The sequence below is a fragment of the Brassica rapa genome, chromosome A04, assembly GCF_000309985.2.
Source record: "Brassica rapa cultivar Chiifu-401-42 chromosome A04, CAAS_Brap_v3.01, whole genome shotgun sequence".
Classification (NCBI taxonomy): Eukaryota; Viridiplantae; Streptophyta; class Magnoliopsida; order Brassicales; family Brassicaceae; genus Brassica; species Brassica rapa.
Genome location: NC_024798.2, coordinates 7,808,524 through 7,830,536, shown reverse-complemented (window position 1 = coordinate 7,830,536; position 22,013 = coordinate 7,808,524). Strand labels below are relative to the sequence as shown.

The 22,013-nt window shown below is 32.3% G+C and overlaps 1 protein-coding gene, 1 long non-coding RNA gene and 1 pseudogene across 6 annotated transcripts; 1 reads left to right on the top strand and 2 right to left on the bottom strand.

Annotated features, from left to right (window-relative positions):
• Positions 1–1,203: 1,203 nt before the first annotated feature.
• On the bottom strand, positions 1,204–3,504 carry LOC103849169 (putative pentatricopeptide repeat-containing protein At5g36300). 2 transcript variants are annotated; one of them, XR_004457496.1, is made up of 5 exons: positions 2,221–3,504; positions 1,989–2,141; positions 1,822–1,893; positions 1,556–1,730; positions 1,204–1,516 (listed from the first exon to the last, which is right to left on the bottom strand). XR_004457496.1 is itself a non-coding variant. In XM_018656022.2 (4 exons), the coding sequence occupies exons 1-4, from the start codon at positions 3,337–3,339 to the stop codon at positions 1,626–1,628; spliced, it is 1,449 nt and encodes a 482-aa protein (XP_018511538.1). In that variant the 5' UTR covers positions 3,340–3,504; the 3' UTR covers positions 1,210–1,625. The 2 variants fall into 2 exon arrangements, 1 of the variants encoding a protein (XP_018511538.1); XM_018656022.2 differs by having other exon boundaries at positions 1,210–1,730.
• A 10,403-nt stretch (positions 3,505–13,907) lies between these two features.
• On the top strand, positions 13,908–21,587 carry LOC103849170. 4 transcript variants are annotated; one of them, XR_004457212.1, is made up of 3 exons: positions 13,908–14,339; positions 14,422–15,235; positions 21,549–21,587. It is a non-coding gene; the product is annotated as an uncharacterized LOC103849170 (long non-coding RNA). The 4 variants fall into 4 exon arrangements; XR_629345.2 differs by lacking the exon at positions 21,549–21,587 and adding an exon at positions 20,327–20,391; XR_629348.2 differs by lacking the exon at positions 21,549–21,587 and adding an exon at positions 20,347–20,386.
• Positions 14,896–20,320, bottom strand: LOC117133423 (annotated as a pseudogene).
• Positions 21,588–22,013: the final 426 nt, after the last annotated feature.

Sequence of the window (22,013 nt, the reverse complement as noted above, 5' to 3'; positions counted from 1 at the left end):
TTAATTACATCTAGTTGTTATATATAAATAAAAAGTCTTTTATTTTTGAAAAAAAAGGCATCTACATGTGATTAAGAAAGAGGAAGGTTATACCCTGAAAAGAAAAGAAAAAAGAAACTCAATAGGTAAAGATGAAAAAATATATGAACTTTAGTTACTTTTTTCTTTTTGATCAAAGAACTTTAGGTACTTCTGATTCTGTCTTTCATTGTAAAACGATGCACATTTTGGGCTTGAAGCGATCAGCGTTTTCTCACTTTCAAACTAGCACAACTGGTGATACAGGTGTAATAAAACATACATAATGTTCGTTATATTTGAAGAAAAAAAATAAAGAAGAGAGGAAAAACGAATATTTTGAAAAATTCTTTGTTTTTTTTTTCTTTTTCAAAATTGATTTAATTGCATAAGAAGAAATAAACAAGATTTGAAAATATTGTCTTAATATTTGGTAATTGTATATCTAAATTTTTGGAGATTTGTTCATGTTCATTTGTAAAATTACAATTTCTACCACGCGTAAATATAAGTTGATTGGGTCGAAGGCATATTCTACTAAGTGTAGACTTTTGAATTATTTCTAAATTACGTATTCAGATTATTTTAGAGTAATTGGTTAACAGTAGAAGATGCATTCAACTAAAATACAGAGAACGTTGAGAACGGAAGATATCATATTCCTTAAATGTATAATATAACATGAAAGTTTGATTACGGATCTCTAATCAACGCAGATTGCCTTGCAAACCGTGGAATACAATTAGTATGTGTGTTTACACTAGTGTGTGTTTGTTTGCGTTAGCACTAAACAGTTTTTGTTTGCGCTAAATATCGTCCTAGATCTTTATATTCCAAGATTAACATTGTCCTTGGGCGAGCGTCTAGAAAATGAGAAGAAATGCAATAATAAGACGTTGAGCCGATCTTATGAAAAGATCCATTCGTTGATTTGTTCTTGATTAAGAAGGAAAAGGCAGCACTAAAGAAGAAAATATGGTCACGGAGTTCAACAATTCTACCAGGGCATGTTGGTTCATCTGTGAGAATCTACCATGTGCATTGTAAGATCACAGAGGGTAAAGTTGAGCATAAATTTGGAGGGTTTGCGTTTGCAAGAAAAGTGGCAAGGCATCCTAGAGCAAAGTAAGGTTTTGAGCATGAATAAATTAGCTGAGGGGATTGCTGGAAGAGAAACCAAAAACGAAACAATAAAGTCAGATCAGGTAGAACTCATTTGAGCTTAGAAATGTTTCAGTTTCGTTATCGACTCTAAAGTGTGCATGTGCTTAGGAAAAACAATGAATTACAAACACAATCTGTACAAAGCTTATATACATCTGAATACAATTGTTTAACTTAATTCCTAACGATCACCAGAGCAAACCAGATATGATACTTCAGTATTCCCAAATAGCGATTACAGATTCTGACTGAATTTTCATTGAAGCCTCAAAAGTTGGAAGATGCACACAGCCAGCCAATTCATACTTTGGAAATACATTGGTTCGGTGATCATCTACTAGTACAAATGTACAATGCCCTCCATAAAGGGTACCTTTCTCCACTGTGAGGGTTGAAGGAGCCCTTTTTTTCCAAAACGGATCTGAGGTTGAGGCACCAAATAGTTAATGTCTTTTGTCGAGAACCATAAGAGCATTTTGCAATAGTTGTCTTGCTTTCCTATCTGCACTACACCCAGATGCTTCCATTTCCCTGAATATTTCTGGAACCTGCGATTTTAACCACAAATCCTTGACAATCTACTCAGTGTGGTGATCGAACACGCAATTCAAAAGCACTAGAAAGGCAGGAACTACATACCTTTTCATACTTCTTTGCTCGAGTGAATGCTTTCATAAGTGTACTATAGGTAACCACATCGGGGGTGAATCCCTTCACAAGACAAACTCAACCAGTTGAGCATAATATTTAACGAGAAAGGTACTACTAGTTGAATGGACGGTAGACGAATTAGATATAATACATACACTTTCTTTAATATGGTGATAAATAGATAGAGCTTCCATGTGCTTCCCAGCATTTCCAAACGCATTGATCAAAACATTCAGCATAATCAAATTTGGTTCAGTGCCCTCCTTCTCCATCATCTTTAGCACTTTTACGGTCTGTTTGCATAGTCCCTGCGTATGTATTCGTATTCGATCATGACTTGAGTTTCAGGTCATCAAACCGAGAACAAGAAAGATAAGGAAAACAAACCTGTTGAGCATATGCATCAGCCAAAGTACAAAAGATATTAGCTGAAGGAGCGACACCTTCCGACTTGAGTCTACCCACAAGTTCCTCGGGGTCCTGGAAACTCCCAAACTGTCCAACAATCTCAACTAAAGCTGCATAGATAGCTCTCGTATCTCTTCTATCTTCTTTACACTTTATGGACTCAAAACTTTTACTTATCATGTTCCAGCTCCCTTTCTCTCCCAACCGCGCTATAAGCTTCACAAACATCCTAGGGTCAGGATAAAGCCCCTGATCCTGCATCATCGTGAACAGCTCAAGCGCCTTATCGACCGCACCGTGGTGACAATGCCACCGTATAAGCGAGTTCCAAGTACTAATATTCGGCTTAAAATCATGAGAACTCTGCATTTTCCGCAAGACCTGTAACGCTTCATCTAACTCTCCGTACTTACCAAACGTATCGATGATGCTGTTGTATAACTCCACATCCATAGGCAAACCAATCTCGCAAATCTCTTCGATAATCCCTAACGCTTTCTTCCACATCCCATTGTCTCTGTAAATACGTATGATCTTCCCATAGACGAAAGAAGTCAAAGGAAACTTCCTCTTCTTCATCTCATTAACCACACGCCACGATTCCTCCAATCTCCCAGCGCTAACGTAATAGTTCAAGAGAACCTCACACGTTTCTTGATTCTTCTCAACGTTTTCAAGTTGCATGTGATCCAAAACCCTAAGAGCTAACGCGAGCTGGCCTTTTCTCAAGTAGCCGCCGAGCAAGGCGTTGTGGAACCTCAGGGGGTAGCTTCCATGGAGACCGGATCGAATCACTTCTTGGAAAAGAGCATCGGCTTCGAGAGTCCTCCCGAGAGCAGAGAGAGTTTCGATCAAAGTAACGTAGGAAAGAGGATCGGGTTGGGAGCCGAGCGAATCCAATTTGGCCAGGAGAGACATCGCTTCGTCGATTCCGCCTGTTCTGCAGCGATAGCGAATCCGACGATTGTACGTTGAAATCGGCAGTTCCTCGGTGACTATTTGGCGCGAAACTGGGTGGTTAGAGCAGCCATTGACGGGTCGCCGCCGCGAGTATCTGGTCGGAAGTGGAGATCCGTACGTACGCAGAGACATCATCATACTTGGTGAGCACAGTAGGCTCTACCCATCTATGGCGAGAAGGGAAGAAGCAAACGGAGAGGACATGCTTTTAGCTAATGGTTTCGAAGCGAATGCATATATCTTATCCGCTTCTCAGCAAAATTTCATTATTAAACACCTCTCTCTGACACCAAATCACTTTTGCTTTGGAGGAGCTTATTGAATTAAAATTTGGGGAATTTCAGTTTTATCACACAAAATACCACTTTTCAATTTATGTATATAACTATTTTTATAAATACTTTAAATTTGTGATAAAAAAAAATATTAAATTAAATCTCTTAAATCATTTATAAATATTTAAGAATAATTTCTAAAACAGTTATAACAGTTTATAAATTCAAATCCAACCCCTAAATACTAAATCCTAAACAAAAATTATTGATTCTAAACCTAAAAGTCAAACTATAATTTTGATTGATTGTATTTTTTAAAAGTGGTAGTCAACTTAGTGTATTTTAATCAATTTCTCCTTTAAGAGATTTTTTATTTTTCCCCAAATTTTTCTTTATTAAATGGGCTTTTTGCAAAATTGACCTATAACTTAAAGTCAAACACAAAACTAACCTCCTTTTTTTTTGAAAATTGGTTTTGCCCCATTCACCCCACAAGTTCATATAATTTACGAAAATGCCATCAATTTTTTTTTTTCGAAAATGACATCTTTACTCTCTCACCCTCATCATCTTCAGGTAATTACAAGATTGACATTGTCATCAATACCACAACCACCATGAACAACCAATTTGAAGCTCTTAATGCTCCCAAAATCGATTTATCCTTCATCTTTTTCCATTCTTGTGAACTAAACACAACATATCTCTCACTTTCTCTCCACAATGAGCTAAAAAAACCCAAATTTTTTATTCTAAAAATTTTATGGTTCATAGAGTCATTGAAGCTAACGATTCTGGGTGGGTGACTTTCGTTTGTGATTCTGTGTGCTTGGAGAAGCCTTATGTATGCTAAGGAACTTATCTCACCAATTTAAGGTATGACATCGAGTTTTTTTCCAGATCTGTTCGTCAGACGACTTATTTGGGAAGTCGTCTGGCTGTAGATGACTTACCTGGAAGTCGTCTGACTGTAGACGACTTACCTGGAAGTCGTCTGGTCAACGCAGAGGTTATTTTTGCAATTGACTTTGAAATCTGTAACCTGAGACGACTGAAAGTTAAGTCGTCTACTATTGTTTGGTTTCAAAAAAATTTCCAAAGAACCTAGATGACTTACATTTCAGTCGTCATAGGTTAGTTTTGCATTTGACTGAATAATTTCAGAAGTTTGACTTCCCCAGACGACTTACATTTCAGTCATCTGTCGAAAATTAATATAATAATATTTTTTTAAAAGTAAACGACTTACAATTAAGTAGTCATAGGTTAGTTTTGCAATTGAAAAAAAAAACTTCAAGATTTAATTACACGCAAACGACTTATAATTCAGTCGTCCACCAGACGACTTACTTGTAAGTCATCCAGGATTTTTTTCCGAGATTCTGGTCAAACCTCGTAAATCCTGGACGACTGAATTATAAGTCGTCTGTATATAATTAAATCTTGAAGTTTTTTTTTCAATTGCAAAACTAACCTATGACGACTTAACTGTAAGTCGTCTACTTTTAAAAAAATATTATTATTTTAGTTTTCACTAGACGACTGAAATGTAAGTCGTCCAGAAAAGTCAAACTTCTGAAATAATCCAGTCAAATGCAAAACTAACCTATGACGACTGAAATGTAAGTCGTCTAGCTTTTTTGGAGTTTTTTTTTAACCAAACAATAGTAGACGACTTATTTTTCACTCGTCAGAAATAACAGATTTCAAAGTCAATTGTAAAAATAACCTCTGCGTTGACCAGACGACGTATAGTTTAGTCGTCTGGACAACTTAGATTGAAGTCGTCCGCGTCTTCTCTGCTAGTTTTTAAGTCTTCTATGTTAGTTTTTGAATAACTTGTATTTTTAAGAGTGATAAGTAACTTCAAGATATGTAAAACTCATATTTACAAAATATGTTCTCTCCCTTAGTTTTACTAAATTTGACAAAGTTTTTCAACGCAAATTTAAAAAAAATATGATATGCTTTGACTAGTTACTATTGTTTGTTTCCATCTCTTAAGTATATTGTTATAGACAATAATGATGACTATTGTTATGAGTTGGAAGAAGGGTTAAATGCTTCTTAAAATGTTGTATCAATATGAAGCTACCAACATTCTTGTTTATTAAGATGAGAAAAAGGCCATTGGAGTTTATTATTGCATATGAGAGATCCAAAGATAAGAAAAAGGCTACTGAAGTCTATTATTTCATTGATTTGTAAATGTGTAAACACATTGTTAGCACATTTAATACATCTTGGAAAACATTATTACTGATTTTACAAAAAATTCACAACTAAAAGAGTATACATGCAATTCACAAAACAGACCACAAACAAAACTATTATAGATCACTAGAGATTTTTTCCGCGCTTCGCGCGGATTGTGTCTTATAAATTTATTTTATTTATAATATTATTTGTCGGTTTGTTTCTTTTACATTAGTTTTTTGTTTTTCCAATGTTAGTTTTTCTTAATTTAAATTTATATGTTTATAGTTTTTCTTTTTTCTGGTTGTAGATGGAGAATTATATTTTTTATTGATGGTTTTTGTATGTGACATAAACTTTTTGAAATTTTAAAATAATGTTATATATAGTACAATTAACACATTAAAGAAGAGAAACATATTTAAGCACATTTTATACAGGTTTTATATACATAATTTTAAACATTATATATGTATATATTATAAGTTTGAAACATGTAAATGCTTTCTAAAGTTAAATACTTGTTCTGAGTTTACATAACTTATCGAAAGTTTTATCTTTTTTAAATTTAAATCACAGAAAAAAATCAAAAAGTCAATATAGATGGGTTTTCTTGGGCTTTTAAATCAACACTGAAAATTTACATGAATCATATAACAACAGTTTTATAAACAACTCGATAAAATTTGACCGAGCCAAAGATTTTCACACAATATGTTCTTTCTTCTTCAAATTGCGAAGAGCCTATAGGCACAAGAAAAAAATCATAATTTTTGTTTCACTTATATAACATTTTTTTTCCTTTACACACGGAATTTATTACACTGCTATAAGCAATTGAGAACTCTATTCATATAAGATTCACATCTATGTATTTTGACAAAGAAGAATTTTAGCCATCTTTAGTTTCGGAATGAATCAACTTCAGTCATATACACTATATTTTCTCTATGATTCAAATCTTACAATTTTAATATATGTGCAGATTTCCATGTGAAAAAATACGCACGCCATCTATCGTTCAACCTATTACTTTTTCCAAAGTAAACACTATAATCCTCGTTTGGTTAGCTCCACAAACTAATCTCTTTGGATCAGTGTAACCTTTCAGAAAATGATAATCTTAACATCTTACAAAAAAAACAACAAATATTGACTTATTTATATGAATATATATATTATTTTAAATCATTATAGTGGACGAAGAAATCACCATAATTTGTACAACAAATTTTCTTAGATTCACTTCATCATATTCACCATTTTACCATTTTAATTACATAATTTTATATGAGCTTCTTCACCTTTCCCGGTTATTTTCTCTTTATTTATAACAACAATATAAAGTTATAAACTATATGTATATATTATAAATTAATAATTTATTTACTCTTAAAGTAACGATTAAAAATAGAACATAATTCAATATAGATATATGATTCTATTAATAAATTAGCAGTTACAAATTTGAAATTTTTAGAAATATCAAAAGTTTTATATTAGTTAATTATCTTCTAAATGACATTTATTTTTAATTCTTTTTGGATGAGAATATTTTGGCTGAGGTGGATAGTCTCAAAAGCCTTGAATTTAGTCCCTTTTATATAGTATGATTCATCTACAAAGACAAGCTTGGATTCCACTTGAGTAGACAAGACCAGACGACTTCTAAGAAGTCCAGACGACTTCTAAGAAGTCCAGACGACTTCTAAGAAGTCCAGACGACTTTCAGGAAGTTCAGACGACTTTGTCAGAAGACTTTTAGGAAGTTCAGACGACTTTACAGGAAGTCCAGACGACTTTTAGGAAGTCCAGACAACTTCCAGACGACTTCCAGACGACTTAACAGGTAAGTCGTCCCAGAAGTCTTCCAGATCTGAAAAACCTACATATTAAATCCAGATCTGAAAAACCTGCATATTCAAAAACGTTCAAATGGCTTAAAAACAGAAAAAATAAGTGGAAGATTAGATAAATCTACCTTTACAGAACACACAAAAATACATATCTAAAAATAATAGATATACCTTTAAATTAGTGGAAGATGAGTACCATCTAATGAAAAACCTGCAAAAAAAAAAAAAATTAGTAAGAAAGACATGAGACAAAATTGAAAAATTCATATAAAGTTTGGTGTTTTCAAGTCAAAGAAATTAGAGTGGGTTTGGAGAGTTTTAGTTTGGGAAAAAAGTAAGAACTTTATACAACAAGAAGTTACCAAATGAAGAAAAATCAGACATAAGAACTTACCAAAACGCTCAGAAAAATCCAGACGAATTTCTAGAAGTCCAGACGACTCCCTGGAAGTCCAGACGACTTTGTCAGAAGACTTCCAAGAAGTCTAGACGACTTCCAGACGACTAACAGGTAAGTCGTCCCAGAAGTCTTCCAGATCTGAAAAACCTGCATATCAAATCCAGATCTGAAAAACCTGCATATCCAAAAACGTTCAAATGACTTAAAAATAGAGAAAATGAGTGGAAGATTAGATAAATCTACATTTATAGAACACACAAAAATACATATCTAAAATTAATAGATCTACCTCTAAATTAGTGGAAGATGAGTACCATTTGATTAAAAACCTGCAAAAGAGATAGATTAGTAAGAAATACATGAGACAAAACTGAAAAATTCATATAAAGTTTGGTGTTTTCAAGTCAAAGAGATTAGAGAGAGGTTGGAGAGTTTTAGAATGATGAACATTACATTTTTGTTGCAGCCATTTGAGAGGAGGAGAGAGAATGTGTAAATTTTTCTTTATATAGGGAGACAAAAAATCCAATTAGGTTAAATATTTTTGACTCAGACGACTTCCTGGACGACTTACATTTCAGTCGTCTGGTGAAGAAATTAAAACAGACGACTTACATGTAAGTCGTCCAGAAGAGTTTAATATTTTTAGCGGGAAATTAAATATTTTTAGCGGGAAACTAAAATAGAAGACTTTCCAGACGACTTACAAGTAAGTCGTCTGGTTTAAATTATTTAAGCGGGAAAATAATTTTTTTTAAAAATTTTAGGCGGGAATATTTGGACGACTTACATGTAAGTCGTCTGTTTTAATTTCTTCACCAGACGACTGAAATGTAAGTCGTCCGAGTAAAATGATCCGGTTAGGTTAAAACGTACATTGGTAAAATATAAGGTTCGGTACAATGTGGACGACTGAAATATACGTCGTCCGAGTAAATTATTCAACAGACGACTGAAATATAAGTCGTCCACACCCTAAACATAACCCCTAAACTTAATTATCTAATTAAACACTTCATAAAACCAAATCAAATTTGAAAAGTGTTTACTATACACAGAAATAAACACATAGGTGAAAACTAATTTTTGAAAAAAACATTTTAGTTTTCCAAAATATAACCCTAACAATACATACAATACTACAACATATGTTTGCCAAACTCCTAAGCCAAAGTATTTCATGATTCACTACTTCCACTCATCTATCTTCAAAACAAATCAATTTTATCATATCTTAATTTATATCAGTTAAAACTGTTTATAATTACTTGATTTTTATTTTTTACGCATCAAAATATTTTTTTACAAGATTTATAAATTATTTTTAAAATAAACTGGTACCAGACGACTTACACTTCAGTCGTCCAGACGACTTCCAACATCCCAGACGACTCAGACGATTTACTGGGGCTATATTCGTAAAAATGGCTTCTGTTTTTTTGTTTGGTCACAAGGGGCTGAGCTGTAATTTCACTAGGCTTTTAGGTTAGTTTTGCATTTGATTCAAGTTTGGGTATAGGTTTGGGATTAAAATCAAGTTGTGGGTTAGTTTTGGCAAAAACCCCTTATTAAATTTAGTATATATAAGTTATTTGATTAACAATTTATTTAAAAAAATATTTTCTTATTAAAAATAAATTATGTTCAATAAAATATTTATTTAAAGTTATTTTATATTGTTTAGAGTGTGATTTATAGTTAAAATTTACTAAAGATAAGGAAAATATTCATAAAAATACCCCATCTAAATTTTAATACTCAATTTTTTGTTGCTATCCAGTTTAGTATTTAAAATAGTTTGAATATTAAAATGAATACGGTTTTATAAGTTTGTATATTAAAATGAAATTAAAAGCATTGTTTAAAATTCAAAATAAACCTTAAAATATTCTAGTTTCATTCTATGTTTTAGAAATAAAATAACTAATTGTAGTTAATCTTAAATTTTGTAAAAAAATATTTAAGATTTGAGTATCAAATTTTGTTTGTTTTCTGAAATATAAAATAAATTTAATTTGTTTCTTTCAAAATTAAGTTTTACTTTTATTTTTCTCCATAATTTAGTAATTTCCTTCCTAAACCTTCAAATAAAAGTTTTAAAAAAGTCCAAATTCTTTTTCTTAGATTTGGAGAATTTAAATTTCGTCGAAAATATACCAACATTTTAATTAAAATAGATATAAAATGGGTATTAGAATGTGCACATTTTAAAAATTTGTGTATTAAAATGAATAAAGTCATTAATTAAAGTATTGAATCGGATGACAAAAATTTGAATATTAAAAAATTTAACAAAATTTAGTTGAAGTATTTTTATAAAATTTTCTCAAATATAAATAATATCTAAAGAAATAGTATTTCATTCTTTTTGTTCAAGTGATCAAGCCAGATGAGTATGGGAGAGAAAGGTTTATCTGCTGTTGTAGATGGTTGATGCGAGTTTAAAACTAAAATAGATTTTGACCCGCGCAGGCGCGCGGGCGTATATTTTGAAAAATATGTTAATATTTGTTTTTCATGTAATTATTAGGATTTGGAAAAATGAATCCGAAGAACATAACCGATATCGATCCAAAAATATAGTACCAAACCCGAACATAAATTGATTAAATATTCTAATTATTCAAAATTTTGTTATTTAGAGAACCGAATCTGATCCGAACCGAAGTATTTGGATATCCGAATTTATCTAAAAATAGATTTATATACTTATATATATTAATTATTTTTAGATTTAACGTATATGAAACATCAAAAATGATACTTTTAAATTGGTTTAAATACTTGAAAATATATATAGATAGTCAAAAGTAAATATCTGAAATAGTTAAAGTATACTCAAATCACCAAAAATACTTAAAATAATTATTGATTCTGTATCCAAAATTTTAAATCAAGCCAATTGATATGTTAAGCTTAAGTATTATAACATATGTTATTCAAATTTATACGTAATATATTATTTTATTTATATATTTTGAGAAATTTAAAATATATAATGATTTAAGATTTTAAAAATAATTTAAATTAGTTATCCAAACCTAAACCAAACCCGCAAAGATCCAAATCGAACTCAAACCAAAATTTAGAAACATTCTAATAAGGCTGAAATCTTTGACCCCGAAAACCCGAAATACAAACCGATCAGAACCAAACCCGTATGGGTACCCAAAAGCCCATCCCTAGTCATTATTATATATCGTATTTTATCATCATATAATTAATCGTATTTTATATGTACCATCATATAAGTAATCATATAACTAATAGTATTTTATACATACTATCATATAAATAATTACATATATTATAATTTTTAAACTTAATATGAAATATAAAAACCATAATTTGAGTTAGTATTTCAAATTAGGCTTTGTATTATATTTTTCTTATATATATTGACAATATTTTTTTATAATGGTTATTGAAAAATAGTTTAGTAAAAATCTATTTTTGAATATATGTATATTTCTGAATCAATTTTTGATTTAAATCAAATTTGAATTATTATTTTGATTTGAAATATGTATATAAAGTTTAAATTTTGTTTTATGGTTAGTTTAGAAAAAAAAAATTAGGCAATTAGATTGATCCATTTTGGTATATTTTAAAAGTGGTCTTGATAACTTTCAATTTTCTTAAAAAACATAAGCCCATTACTTTTTTTCTTAATACTACTATCCTTGTTTCCAAACAAAATTAATTTTTTTTAAAAGACTACAATTCATATTTCCAAACACTCCAAAATGTTTTAATAATCCTATTAAAATCTCCAGACACTCCAATTTTGTACTTGAGTTTTAATAAGATAGATATCGGACATGGATTTTATTCCCTTTTCAAGATTTATCTGATAGTGAACTCATGGCAATATCAGAGTAAAAACGGTTTAAAAGAGAAAATAAATCGGTAAAAATGACCTATCTAACTACTTCTTATAATAGATACTAGCGCTTGATCCGCGCGCCCGCGTGGGTGTTCATTTTTGGTTTAATTTTTTTTTAATATTTATTATAGGTTTTATAGTTGTAATATTTAAAATCATATATTATATGGTTATATATCAAAATTATATGATGGATTACATTAGTTATTTATATCTAAATGGATGAAAAAGATCTTTGTTAATCATATAGTTTGTGTGTGGTATTTGTTTTTTAATTTTATAGTCAATAAAATAAATATTCGATATATTTTTATGCTCATTGACTTACATATTTTAAAATATTTTGTTTATATATTAGAAATTCATAAGTACATATTAGTTTAATAAAAAATATGAGTTATAGATCAAAAATAGTATTAGATAATTCATGTTGCAAATTTTAATTTTTTTAATATGTTCATGTAATACATGAGATAATATATGGGCAAATCTCCAAAATAGCACCTTTCTAAGTTTATATCACAAAAATAGCACTCAAAAACTAAAATGACCAAAATAGCATTTTATCTTTTGAAAAATTTAAATTTTTTTATTTTTCAAAATTTGAAATCTTATCCCCAAAACTTCACTTCTCAACTCTAAACCCTAAAACCTAAACTCTAAAACCTAAACCCTAAATTCTAAACCCTAAACCCCACCCCTTGAGTGCTATTTTTGTGACTTTTGACCTTGAGTGCTAGTTTGGAAACAAAAACTTGATTTAGTGCTATTTTGGTCTTTTTCTCATAATGGGCAAATCTCCAAAATAGCACATTTCTAAGTTTATATCACAAAAATCCCTTATATATTAAAGGAGAAGCATTCTAATAAATGCATTCACACTATAATAGACACGTGGCAGCCTCACAATGATTTGATAATAAATATGCTAACGCATTCACACTATATTCATAAATGTGCTCACACTATATACTTTGTATTTTTTTAATATAAAACTCATATGCAAGAGTCCAATAAAACTTTAGATTTTTCGGTTCGAATCAAAAGCTAAACTATATATATTTTATTTTTATTGTTTACCGATAAAATTGGGCAAAATATTTATAAGTTTTGATTCAATTCGTTAACCGTTTTGAATTGAACCAAAAAATATGGATATCCGTAACTCTACGAAGCAAATAAATTACTAAAATACAATTAAAAAAAACAAATCACAAATACCAATATTTTTAGGAGCAATTGTCAAATTTGATCTATTATTTCATTTGCATATATATACATATAGGTACATAATTATATATATATATATATATATATATATATATATATGTTATATATATTATATATAAGTTTTACAATATTTTTATGAATTCAATTTATTATATTAGGTATTAAAATTTAAAAAGTAAATAATATTTTATTTTGTAATAAAACATTATTATTAATTTTTCAATTATTTTTTAAATTTTATTTACGGATCAAATCGGATATTTTTTAAAATTCTAAATCATTTCGGATATCATACTCACCGACTATCCAAGTGACTAAAGATTGAATCGACATGAATGCCTCCAAATACTCGGATATTCGATCTGTGTTCACCTCTATTTACGGATACAGTTGATTTTTTTATATGAAAAAAATTTACTAATGTCAAGGCCTTTTTAATTTTTAATTAGTTTTAATTTTATCTGTCATGTATTATTTAGAACAAAAATGTTATTAATATTAATTAACAATATCATTATATATTTGTCATTTATTTTTATATACTTTTATATACACATACATGTGCACCTTGATGTGAGCACTTTATAAGTATTTACCACTACTGAAATATCTATATTTTTTTGAAGTTGAAATATTTTTTTCTTAATGCTTCTTTCACTACCGATCAAATTGTAGTGAAATGATTAGTCTTAATAATTTTCTTTTCTTTTTCTTGAACTATTATCCGTTTACAAACTATAATATGAAACCATTGGTTCGACATGACAATTATCTAAAATTTATAACATAAAAATTAACAAATAATAATAATTTTTGGTTTTTACCGAAAAACTAACAAATCAAACATTCTAACAGAAAAAAACCAAAAAATAATTTAAAACCGAACCAATATCTAGATTAAACAGATTTAATGTGTTTTTATTAAAAATAACGAAACTAATAATCACATCCCGCGCAAGGCGCGGGTTATTACCTAGTATATTATTATTACTAATGGGCTTTTTAATTGCTAATGAAAGACTAAATATAACTAATTACTAAATGGGTTTTCCAATAATCCATGTTAAACCAAAAATAAAAACAACAAAGCCAAATTATATGTTTAACAACTTTACGCAGGAAAAAACAGTTACACGATGAAAAAAAAAACTATGATCGACAATCGAAAGAGAAAAGTCTAGGGTTGCAAAGGAAAAAGATGGAGATATTCGGCGAGTTCCTGGGAGAATTTGGTACGATTTCTATGTAATCTGGAATTAGAAGATGTAAAGCCTTGATTAATCGACTCCATCAAGGTACAAATTAGTATGTATACTCTGTTTAAACATCTAGTTCTATACTCATTTGAGACTAACGGAACCTCTTTTGTATCTACAGTTGATCTTCATCTTGATTGTGTACGAAATCGAGGCATAGAAGAAGAAACAGTAGACATCGAATAAATGAATTGAAGAAACCAGGTCGCATGAGTCTACGGTGATGTTGCCTGTATAGAAAGCACGAGTCATATTGTGATGGAGAGAGTAATTAGAGGAGATCCGTAAACAGCAAAGCACGAAGAGGTTTCCGACATAAAAACAAAAGATAAGTACTCCTTTATTGATATCTGCAACAATTTCTGGTGAGTAGTATGATTTAACTTAGAGATTGTTTAGATAGTTTGAATGTATTATATCATTTGTTTTTGATTGCCTAATGTTACTATAAAAATGTTAAGCTCGGTGAAGTGTGTTAAGTATGTTTGGTCTAATATATTAGATTGCATTTGTTTGATCACCTGAGACTGGTTTTGTAAGATAGATGAGAAAAATTTATGATACTTTTTTAGTATCTGTCGGCCTGATGCTTTAATTTGACTGTACTCTTGATAGACAAGTAGTCATTGATATTTTCATTTTAATTGCTAACCAAATTGTCTGTTTTGGCAATCTTAAGTGCCGTTTTGTACCAATTGTACATCCTATGTATTGTTTTCACTGTTGTAGCAATAAAAAAACTGCTAAATTCCTATTCAACTAATTTGAACACTGATTTATATTAGTAAAATATACATTGAAGTCTTACTAAAACTGAATATATGGTCTGCAAGTCATAGAATTCAGTTATTTGAAACTCTTAAACTAACAGATGGAAGCTCCTCTATTCAAACTGCACATTGAAGCTGACAACAGATCGTTTAAAACACCACAAGGTTAGTAAATTGCTGCTGATGTCAAGCTCGTAGATAGATTGAGTAATAGAATTATGCTCTTAGACACACTGATTAATAGGACATACAATATTGTTCATGTGAATCGTCAGTAGTTTTAGTTATTTGTTTTCTTTAGCTCGATCTCACGATTTATAAATTTGTTTTCTGTTTGGATGATTGTGTTATGATGCGGGTCAAATAATAAAAGCAACAACATTTAAAATAAAAAAACAAATGAAACTGTTTACTTATTTTAAAAAAAAACAATACGAAGAAAAAGTGCTTAGTTTTGACAATAAATAGAAACTACATAAACGATGCATATCTTGTTTGTAGAAATCTAAAACCTGCATTGGCGAAAATAAGTAAAATAAAATTACTGAATTGTGTCTATTTAGGTGACATAATAGAAAGAAAATATAGTTCATAAAATATTTACCTTGTAAAACAAACTCTTCCAGGTTAGCAAAAACCTCTTTGAAGACAACATTTTTAGTTTTCTTTTGCGGTTTACCATCTTTGTCGACAGCCAGAATTTTCAATCCTTTTTTAGAAGTGACCGTAGATACAGCCACGTAGAGTTGTCCGTGTGAAAATACAGGTCTTGGTAGAAAGATGCCAACTTCGGATATGGATTGACCTTGGCTTTTATTTATTGTAATAGTAAACACCACTGCCACTGGCAATTGCCTTATGCGCATCTTAAAAGGCAGTCGAGTATCTGATGGTGTTATCAACAATCTAGGAATATCTACCAATTTTCCAACATTTTCTCCAGTTATTATCCTAGCTTGAACCATAAAGTCCATTAGTTGAGTGATATGTATAGTCTCGTGCCGTTCATTAACCCAGCAGAAGGCTCGCAATTTCGCAGAACCATGACATGACAACCAATCTTCAGTCTAAGACTATGGTTAGGTAAACCAGACACCTTAATAGTGTTAAGAAAATCAGGTCCTAGTGCTTCATTGTTGTTCGAACCCTTATCTCTTGGGTCTATACTGTCGGCACTTAAGTAAATCTTCTCATCACCTAAACTCGAAACTCAATCATTAGTACATATATTTTATACATCCAACCAATTGAAAAAAATAAGAACATAGAGTATATAAATCTACTATCCAACCTATCCAGCATGTAGTCATTAGTCATATTGACATCTTTATTGGTCGGACATAGGATAGCTCTCTCTTGAAAAAACTTGGCCTCTTTCTTTTCATGTAGAGAAGCAGTATCACCATAAATGGCTGTGCTGATTGCTTCTATTGGATTTTCGGAGTCTGTTATAAGAAATTCAGATGGAATATTAATCACCGCTTCAACATCATTAGGCTCTGCAAGTTTACCATCCCCAATTTTTAATATACAATCGGAAAAATCCCTAAGATCCGCAGCCTCTTCTGGTGACAAACCATCCGACAACAAACGCATGTTCTTGGTGAGCTTCAGTAGTTTGCAGTGCTCCCAAAGATATGACGAATTCAGAGATGCCAGAACGATCTCAGCCCTAACAGCTCCATTTATAACATGAATAACCTGCCTAAAGTCACCCCCGAAGACAATAACCTTTCCACCAAAAGGCTGGTTTGCATGCTTCCCAACTATATCAGATAAGCTCCTATCCAAAGCTTCAGAACAATGTTTGCCCATCATTGACGCTTGGTCCCATATAATGAGTGATGATTCTTTGACTAAATTAGCTTGATCAGTTCCAGGCTGAATAGTACATGATGAAAACTCGTCTGGATTTAATGGAATACCAAATCTTGAATGAGCAGTCCTACCTCCTGGTAGTAATAAAGAAGCAATGCCACTTGATGCGACGTTAAGAACAATGTCTCCTCGACATCTAATAGCTGCAGAAAGTAACTTCCAGAGAAAAGTTTTTCCAGTGCTTCCTTGATTCACAGCAGCAAGGATCTGATCATAAATTTCCTTTTGCTCATCAGTCATTTTCGGGACATCTCTATCAAGAATCTCTAACAATGTACCTCGATCATAGCTGCGCTCATGTACTACCAAGACATTAAAATATTGAGTGCTTGTCTTTGCAGCTTTGGCTTTGAAGTTAATCTTGGTAGAGATGTGCAGTTACGTCTCAACAGCTTCTCAATCTCTAGTAAAGTATACTTCTTTTTGTCATCGTCGCTCAACACCAATCCTACAAAAAAACAATAGGTACGTATAAGATACATGATACACATTCATATTTCCAGTCTACACATAAGTAAAAAAGCTACACACTCATATCCATAGTAAAAATTCAAACCTGGTCTATTCAAATATTTTCTTCTGTTATGCTCTATATCTTCGGACAAATATTACCAAGTGTTTTCCCATACGACCTTTGGCAGAAAGAGAGTTTTACTCATAAGCATAATAACAAAAATTTGTCGTAGGTCACTTGCAGAACACTCGTAGCTTCTCCTTACAATATCATCAGTGTACTCCTGATCATCATCTAATAATCCACGAGCAAAGCATGCATCTTTGTATTCAGGATAGAGAACTCCCTCAAAGGTCTTAATGTCATCATAACTTGTAGGCCCTCTGACAATGACTAACAATATGCACAAGAAATAAGCAGCTTCCTGTTCCCAGGAGAGTAATTTATTTTTCCTAAACAGAATCCTCTTTTCCGCTTCTTGAACTTCTTTGACTTCTTGTCAAAGATATAGTAGATAAGAATCTGGGCATAAGTTAGTGTTCTTGCAAACTCGTCGATTTTATACAACTCGAACCATGCCAAGAACATTGTCTTTTCAATGAGCTTCCGACTGATGACTTTTTTCAGCTTATCCTTTCCATTAAATGTACCCACTTGTTTTCCTGGTAGATGAAAACTAAGCTTCTCAACAGCAGTTGATCGATAGTTAATAGGAAATTTGAAGATTCGCCAAGCTGATTCACATGAAGACACATATATGCATATCAGAAACAAACAATTAGAAACGAAAGATATTGATCACATCTTAAAATTACGAATGTAATTGTATCAATTACATACCTTCAATCGAAAAAATCCTTCAGTTCGTTTCTTTTCTTTTCCATTTTTTCAACAGTAATGTCTTCATTGTCCAACTCGTTAGCAACAATGTGATATGGCGGTTCCACGGCTATAGTCACACGATCTTGCCCCTTATTTATGTTCTTGAATAAGTACTTGATAGATACAGATTGGTTTCACCACTCCACATTAATATGAGCTCGGAAACGTAGAGACAGTTTCTTGTTATATGGAATAACAAACCGATTGTCACATTTGTATCCATTCTTGAGGACAAAGTTCTCTGACTGTTCACGCCTTCTATAAACAGGAAATCTTTCTTTATTAATAGTGGTCTTCTTAACAAATGGATTATGATAAGACTTAGAGCACAAACCATTCTCCATACATGGAGAATTCATATTAGCGCTCCACATGGACCATGAATCATCATATCCTTAATAACTTCATAAAGTTCAGGTTCCTTGAGTTTATCAAGAATCTCCGCAGAAATGATATTGTCAATGTCATCGGTTGTAGGAAACTTGTGCAAAGGATACATGAATAAGAGAATGTGTGCGTATGGTAGACCACGTTTCTGGAACTCGACCGTGTACATAGCTGATAGGAAAAAAAATTATTAGGTTACACCAAATGAAATCAAAATGTGGGAAGCTAAAATATAATTATATTTATAACTTACAGGCACCAGTCTTTCCAAGTAGATTTTTCTTGGTTAAATCATCCATCAGTGAATCAAGTTTCATCTTGAAGATCCTACAAAGAATGTCTGATCTATCTTCTGCCTTTAGCTTTCGAGACTTAACATATCTTGTGATCTCTGGCCATTTCAGATTACAAGTGAAAGTGATGAAAAGATCTGGAAATCCAAAATGCTTACATACGGTCATAACATCCAAGTAAAGATTCTTCATATATCTAGGACTTCATGTGAACGAAGATGGTAACATTAACTACGATCCTTGATCACTCATATCGACCTTTCCTGCATTCTCAGACTCTTTGATAGAGTCATAACTATCAGATTGCGAAGTAGGTTGATTAAATCTCATATAGCGAAGGCGATTATACTCTATAGTAGTATAGGCATCCACCATGAACTGCTGAAACAGTCTTCTCAAATGCAACAAACAATGAGACTCATTCTTGCGTTCATGAAGACGAAAAGCAAAGAACTGTCACATACTGATATTAGGATTCTTCTGTTTCTTTGTAGCTTTTGTTACACCTTTCTTAATACTAAGTCTGAATCCATCTTCTCCATAAGTAAATAACAGAGGATATTGAAGGGCAAGATAAGCAGCATGTATCTTGTTGATTCTAAGCAGGTTTCCTGATTTCTGTTGTAGAACAATATCCCTTTTATCCATATCTAGGTTTAAATCTCCTGGAATGAGTGCATCAGCTTCTGAGGCTGTGGGAGAATTATATGTCCTCCCATCCTTAGATCGGTCACTTACAATCCTCATATGAAAAGAATATTCTGGTGCAATATGAAACCGATCTCTAGCAGTTCTGAACTTTTTGACATATGGATTCACTTCATCCAACATCTTCATCAATTTCTCAATAATGTCTTTCCTCAGACTATCCTTCTTATTGCACTGGAAACCATGTTTACCAGAACTGCAAAAGAATTTATATAAAAACAGAATGATAGTAGACTGACAGTTTATTCCATTGAGATTTAAGGTTTCTAAATATTTGAAGAAAGTACCTCAGACAATTTTCTCTATTCTCAATTTCATTTTCTGTGCCAGCTATGTAAAGCTGTCCAAACTTTGCTTGGCTGTCATTATTAGGAGTTAATCTGCCCATGATAATTTTTACCTTGTAGAACCAACATAGATGGTCTTTTTCCCTTTTGAAAAGATCTCTCTACTTTCCCACCAAGTGAAGTAAATGAAAAAAATCATGTTATAAGGTCTCATATTCTACATCATCACCCTTCCATCAACTTTTTTAGAACACTTGGTGGTTCTTTTAACAAAGGCAATTGCACTTGACCATTGATATATGATGTTTTATACATCTTGTATATATGCTTTTAAATTGGTTTTCATGTCTTTATCGAGTCTTCCTAGTCCTTTTGGAGTCATTACAGGTCTGGAGTTGCATTGGATGGGAGATGGATCAGCTGGAACAAAAGAGGCAGAAAACAATGCAATTTGGTGGTTTTCACGCAGAACAGTCTTGATGACTGTTCCGGATAGCGGAGCAACCCGAGTGATTGTTCCGAGTGAGTGTTCCAGCGGCAGAGATTTTTTAGGAAACTACAATCATTACGGGATTTGCCCTAATTATCCCTATTTTCTCTCCCAGCCGCCTGTGGCTTTGATATATCATATTTTCTGTTTCTCTTTATCATTCTACGCTATTCTAGACAGAAGTAAACCATTGGAGACTTTTGTGCTTTTGGATTGTAAAGGGAGAAGCCTCCATCTCTCTCACCATAGAGAAGATTATCCTGAACCCTCTTTCTATCTCTTTTATTTACATGAAGTCTTATTCAGAATTGATCTCTGTGTTTTCTCTGTTCATGGCTGAGTAGTCAACTTGCTTATTCTAGGGTGTTCGGGTGTTAGATCCGCGAGTTAAACATAGATAAGTGAAACCATTGATTGTCTTCATTCATAAATGTTCTTAATGCTTGCATTAATCTGGCCGCTTAATGTTAGATCCTAGGTTTAACCTGTTCATTAACCGTGTAATAGGTTGCTAGATCTGTTATGAATGAGCCTAGCATCCCTAATCAGCGAAAGTAGATATTAGGGTGTTTGGTGAACCTATCGGACTTGATCTCTATTGCCTGCTGTCGCATCTTGATCCAAACGAGAGTTTAGGTATCAAGATCGATCAGCATAGGGGGCAGTTCCACGACAGTGGGCTGTTCTACTTGAGTGATCCGAGTTCTAGACTTGCTCTTAATTAAACTTGAATAATTATTTGGCTCACACTTGCTTAACACCCGACCAAACCACCCTAGGCTAGCATTTTAATCATCTGAAATCTTTAATTAATCTTTTTACTTGCTTGTTACGAAATCAACTTTAAAACCCCCATATTGTTTTAGCTTGATATTGATCCCATAAAGATAAAGTGTAATAGTTGGTCTCTGTGGATTCGATCCTAAAGTGCTACATCGACATACCATTCGATTGTGGTAGTGTGCACATTAGGTTATTTGGTGTGCGTATACACGTAATATCAAATTGGCGCCGTTGCCGGGGACCATCTTTTTACCTTTATTTTTCGGTTATTTATTTAGTCTAAGACCTCTAACTTGCCTTATCCTTTTTGTTGCAGCTAATGTTCCAGGTGCATGACCAGTAGACATACTCGGAGAAACGCACAAGGAGAGTTAGTTACATTTACCAACCAGGAGCTAGCAAGGTTAGAAAGAACAAATCGTCAACAGCCAAGGCAAACTGACACCACTATGGGTGATCACGCCAATCAGGATGATCTCGCTGCGGCTATGGCACTCTTGCAGCAGCAGATGCAACAAATGCAACAGACCATCCAAGCTCAGCAGGATGCTGCTGAACAGGCTGCTCTCGCGCAGCAGGAACAACAGGCGCAGACTGTTCCAATCGGGCAGAGAAACCTTCCGCGTAACATTCCTACTACGCGCTCTGCCATTGTTCCTCCACCTTGTACCAGGCAGGACTTTGAGATCAAGCCTGCTTTGATCGGTCTAGTACAGAGAAAGGTGTTCTCTGGTCTCTCTACAGAAATTCCAATGGAGCATATTGAGAGCTTCGAAAAAGT

What these genes read in the sequence shown, in the direction of transcription:
- LOC103849169 (XM_018656022.2), bottom strand. Translation starts at nt 3,339, where the DNA reads ATGATGATGTCTCTGCGTACGTACGGATCTCCACTTCCGACCAGATAC. An exon ending in CTGATGCATATGCTCAACAG is followed by an intron (nt 2,142 to 2,220) that starts GTTTGTTTTCCT and finishes ATACATACGCAG; the next exon opens with GGACTATGCAAACAGACCGT. An exon ending in ATCACCATATTAAAGAAAGT is followed by an intron (nt 1,894 to 1,988) that starts GTATGTATTATA and finishes TGTCTTGTGAAG; the next exon opens with GGATTCACCCCCGATGTGGT.